Here is a 5,281-nt window from a genome sequence, read left to right on the forward strand (position 1 = left end):
CGCTGCTCCGGGAGGGCTCCCCAAACCGCACCGGGGGGATCTTGGGACTCTGTGCTGCCTTCGACCCCTTCAGGCAGCCTTGCTGAAGGAGCCTCCTGCCCTGGAGCAGCACCCGCGTCCCGCAGCCAGCCCGGGGGCGAGCGGGGCGGCTTCTGTGGCCGCCCTGATGGAGCCGGCGGCGGGCGAGGAGGCTGAAGCCGGCCCGGGGCTGGAGCAGGTGCCCGCTGGGGAAGGCCGTGCCGGGCAGAGGGACGAGAGCGAGGCCGTGGGGCCGGGGGGCCCCGGGGAGCCGGCCCGAAGCCGTGGAGATGCTGCCGGGCGATGCTGGGACCTGCCCGCGGCCGAGGATGCCAGGGAGCCGCTCCTGCCCGGGCATGAGGAGCCGCCTGGCCGCGGTGCCTCCCTGCCCTTGGGGCACGATCCTGCGGCTGCCGCCAGCCCCGGGCCCGGCCCGCCCCGCGGGGAGAGCGCATCGCCCACCGAGAGAGCGCCCGGGCCCGTCCCGAGCGCGTTCCGCGGGGCGGGGGAGGCTCGGAGCGATGGGGCAGAGGCAGAGCCGGGCCCGGAGCCGGCGGGCAGCCAGGACGAGTGTCCCATCTGCACCGAGCCCTACGACGAGCGGCGGCACAAGGCGGCCGTGCTGAACTGCAGCCACGGGCTGTGCCGCTGCTGCCTGCGGGCCATCATGGACACGGCCAGCGAGGCCGAGCTCGGCCGCGTGCGCTGCCCCATCTGCCGCCAGAAGACGCCCATGCTGGAGTGGGAGATCTGCAAGCTGCAGGAGGAGCTGCTCCTGCTGCACTCCCAGCCCGGCTCCCCCGGCGCCCTGGCCGCCTCCCGGCGCCCTGCCCTGCCCGCCCGGCGCCCGGGGCTGGCCGGTGCCCTGGAGCATCGCTTCCAGGTTCGCTTCCACAGCAGCCGCATGTTCGGGTGCCTGCCGTGCGTGCGGTACCCGGCCTGCCTCATCCGCGCCCTGGCCCGCCTGGAGCGCCGCTGCCGCTGCTGCTACCTCGTGCTGCTGGCCCTGCTGCTGGCGGCAGAGATGCTCAGCCTGCTCCTCATCTTCCTCCCCATCCTCCTCATGGTGATGCTGTTCCTCATCCTGGACAAATAGCGGTGTCTGCGTGCCCCGGGGCCGAGCGCGGCCCTGCCCGTGCTGCGGTGCCAGCTGGGGCCGAGCCTGTGACCCTGCTGCCCGGGACCCTGCTCTGCCAGCGAGCCCCGGCGGGGGAGGCACAGCACGAGCAGGAGCAGAGGGAGGTGACCCTGGAGCTGGGCACCGCCAGGTGCCACATCAGTGCCGCAGCCAAGGGACAGATGGAGCTGGAGCCTTCCTGCACATCCCTGGCCTGGGGGCTGGGGACCAGAGAGGGCAGAGCCCGGCTGTGCCATGGGGCTGTGCCATGGGGCTGTGCCATGGGGCTGTGCCATGGGGCTGTGCTGTGCCATGGGGCTGTGCCATGGGGCTGTGCTGTGCCATGGGGCTGTGCCATGGGGCTGTGCCATGGGGCTGTGCTGTGCCATGGGGCTGTGCCGTGCCATGGGGCTGTGCTGTGCCATGGGGCTGTGCTGTGCCATGGGGCTGTGCCATGGAGCTGTGCTGTGCCATGGGGCTGTGCTGTGCCATGGAGCTGTGCTGTGCCATGGGGCTGTGCTGTGCCATGGGGCTGTGCCATGGGGCTGTGCCATGGGGCTGTGCTGTGCCATGGGGCTGTGCTGTGCCATGGGGCTGTGCTGTGCCATGGGGCTGTGCCATGGGGCTGTGCCACCTCCAGGACAGATGGATTGGGATCCCTCACATGGACTGCAAATAGAGCCTGTGTTTGTACCGCAGCCGTGTCCAGCTGAGTTCAGTGCCTGGTCTGAGCGTTCCCTGGGGGTCCAGCAGTGGCACAAGGAGGGGATGGGCACAGCCAGTGATCCCCAGCACCCTACAAGGGCTGTGAGCTCCACCTGGCAGCTCCCAGGCCCTGGCGAGCCGTGCCAGCCCGTGCTCAGACCATGCCCTTCGGGGAGATAAGAGAGCAAACACGGCTCTGTCCCTGCCATACACGGGAGCAGGAGCCTGTGGTGGGTGGCACCGGGGCTGTGCCCACATGGGACCTGCCATGGAGCAGGAATTTCCCAGGGCTGAGCAGGATCTGGGCTCTGCTTTTGACTGCTGGCCTCGTGTGAGGTTCCAGGGTGTGCCTGGGTCACTGTGTGGCTGCTCTGCACCCTTGTTCCTCCTTGGAAAACCCGAGGGGACAGGGGTGGGGATCCTCCCAGGCTTTCAGCCACCTTTGGGCTGTTGGTGGGTGGCAGGGAGTTGTCAGACCCTTGATGTCCTCCCAGGATTCCATTTTGGGGGTGCTGACAGCCACCTCCACAGCCTGGAATGTGCAGCAGTCTGTCACTGCTGGGACACGCTCTGGGTGTCCTGCCAAGGCTCTGTGCTGACCCCATGCCAATTCCCCCCTCCCTGTGCTGCCACCCCTGTGTGTCCCCCTCAGCCCAGCCCTGCTGAGGGGCTGGTGACACTGCTGTGCCCTGTCCTGCCTGCCTGGGCTTGTGCAACCCTCCCCAGGTCCTGCCTTTGCCCTTCTCCCCCAGAAACGCCCCATGGGCACCTCCCCAGGGCTGTGGCTGTGGGGGACCACTGGGTGCCATCCCCCCTTCCTTCCTTCACCGCTGTGCCCACCCAGCCCCCCAGAAATCCCACACCATTGTTCCAGGAGGGCAGAGATGGGGGCTCTGGGCTGTGCCAGGACACTGATGCCACTCAGCACTGCCGTGGGCTGCTCTGGCAAAATGCTGAGGCACAGGGTGGGAGCAGGGCACCCCAAAACAGGTCAGGTCAGCAGGCAGAAGCAGGTGGGTCCCCCCCTGCCCTGGTGGCACCAAGGAATATTTATTTATACCAAGTGGAGCAGCTCCATCAGGAGAAGCACCAGTTCAGCCCTGGCTGAGGAGTTTTTGGCTGTGTGGAGCCTGTGGGGAGGGAGAGCTCAGACCCCCGGGGGACCCTGTCACCATGTGGGAGCCTCATGTCCCTGCTCTACATCAGCTTCCCCTCTGCTGGGCGGCTCTCGGGGGCTGTGAGAGCCCCGGGCCGAGGCTGGGTGTCCCCAGGGTGTCCCCAGGATGTCCTGGGTGTCCCCAAGGAGGGGCACAGCCTGGCTCCGAGCCCGGCTCCTCCCTCTGCTCACATCCATGGGGAGCTGGTCCTGCTCTGCACCCCTGGGGCAGGATGGGGGTGCTGGGGCCGGGCTGCAGGAGCTGCTTGTCACAGAAGCACAGAGTGCACTGGGTTGGAAAGAGCCCATCAGGATCATCCAGCCTGGCTCCTGTCTGTGCACAGACACCCCAACAATCCCACCCTGAGCCTGGGAGCGTTGTCCCAGTGCTCCCCAACTGGGGAGAATGAACCATGCCCTGAACCTGTGCCAAAGGCTGAGCCCAAAACAACCCAATCCTGGCGCTTCCCAGCTAAAATGGACATTTGGGAAAAGAGTCAGTCCCAGGAGCGATTTAACTCCCCACATCCCCTCTCCTACGGCCAGCCAAACTGGACACTGGGGGAGCAGAGCTCCATCCCAGCCTGGGAGGAGATTCTACAGCCATGAGGAGATTTTACAACCATGAGGAGATTTTACAACCAGCTCACCTGGGAACATCTGGGAGCATCTCTGCTCTCATGTGGACAAAGCTGCTCCTGCAGCAATGTCCTGCCCAAGCAGCTCCTGGGACTCAGAGATCTTAAAAAACTTATCGTGGAGGCACAAAGCTCAGAGTGGCCCTGGGAGCATTCAGGGGATGTGAAAGACTTTTAATTCACCTGCGTTTGTGACACAAGGGCTGGCACCACCCCATGTCCCTGTCCTCTTCAGCAAACCTGGCCCCTCTTCCAGCAAGTGCTTATTTGAGGTTAATAGGGCAGGAGAAATGGGCTCTAGCCCAGCACTTGCTCCTGAAAGGCCCCATTTCTTCCTTAATTGCAGCTCAAAATCAAATTAGCAGTTTTAAATTTACTCTGTGCCCAAGAGGTGCCACAAGGGTAGGGGAGAACACGTTGTACCCATTGTCCTTATGTAATAAAAAGGGTAAATTCCTACTGAGGGCAAAATTTCTGCCACCTCTGCTCTGGCTGGCCACAGCTTCGGTGTCTTTGGGGGCAGAGATGCTCAGCCTGGATTTAGGATGAGCTTTTGGGGTATTGGAGTTCCTTATCCTGGATTTGGCTCGAGCCTGTGGGGGGATGGAGATGGATGTGGGGCTGTCCCAGCTCCCCCAAGCAGCTGCATCCTTTGGCTCAGTGTGGGGCTGCTTCAGCCACCAGGAGACCTCCACTCTGTGCCAAGGCTGCACAAAGAATGCTGGAGTGTGGGTGCAGGGTGGGGGTGTTGGTAAGGACAGGGAGACAGGACACGGATGCAGCGTCCTCAGGGACAGGGGTGGCACCAGCTGCGTTATTGGTGCTGAAATTCAGCACCCATGGATTGGGAGGGGGTTCTGTTTCCAGGCATTCCCACTCCTGGGATGGGAACCAGCACACAAGGAAAAGGGGTCTGCAGCCACTCCTGCACCCTCCTGGGTGTGCTGCTGCTTTGGAAGCTCCACCTTGGCCCAGAGCAGAGGGCAGAAACACTTACTGCTCCTGCAGAAGGGAAATTCGGGGGCTGGCGCTGCTCGTGCCCACAGCAGCCCGTGCCCTATCAGTCAGCGTGTACAGCTCGCCCTGGGGAGCTGCACTGTCATCACTGATCATCATCCCAGCTGCTTCTGCTGCAGATTCCCGCCTCTCCCAGCTGGAGCTCCCATCCCAGCGACCCCGGGGTCCTTCGGGGCAGGCAGTGGGTGCCATGTGCTGGTGCTGCCAGCTGCGTGCGGTGGGGATGGGGCACAGAGGGGCCCCTGGGTGCAGCTGCCTCTCCAGAGCAGGGCAAGGGGACCAGCACTGCCCGTGTCCCTGCCTGGCTCCCTCCAACAGGCACATCCTCCCCCCGGTGTCCCACATCACCTGGGGACAGAGGGGACATCCTGTGGGTGTTTGAGGGCTCCTGGTGTGGCTGGGGACCCCGAGCTGGGCAGGGTCCCCCAAGGTGCCCAGCCATGTGCAGGGGCTGGGCAGGGAGGGGACACAACTCCAGCAGAGCTGGAAGCCAGGCTGGAGGAGGAGGTGGCAGCCCAGGGCAGAGCTGTAACCTGGGTATTGCCCCCCAGCTGGAGCAGGACCAGGCCACATCCCGACGTGTCGCCCCACTCCTGGCCACAGTGATGCGCCCCCAGACTCAGCTCGCTC

At 64.8% G+C, this 5,281-nt stretch overlaps 1 protein-coding gene across 1 annotated transcript; it reads left to right on the forward strand.

Annotated features, from left to right (window-relative positions):
• LOC147649674 (ring finger protein-like) lies at positions 1-1,215 on the forward strand. Its single transcript, XM_086858829.1, has one exon. The coding sequence runs from the start codon at positions 167-169 to the stop codon at positions 1,112-1,114; it is 948 nt and encodes a 315-aa protein (XP_086714955.1). The 5' UTR covers positions 1-166; the 3' UTR covers positions 1,115-1,215.
• The last annotated feature ends 4,066 nt before the right edge of the window (positions 1,216-5,281 follow it).

This window comes from Cyanistes caeruleus, chromosome 20 (genome assembly GCF_971803275.1).
Source record: "Cyanistes caeruleus chromosome 20, bCyaCae1.hap1.1, whole genome shotgun sequence".
Classification (NCBI taxonomy): domain Eukaryota; kingdom Metazoa; phylum Chordata; class Aves; order Passeriformes; family Paridae; genus Cyanistes; species Cyanistes caeruleus.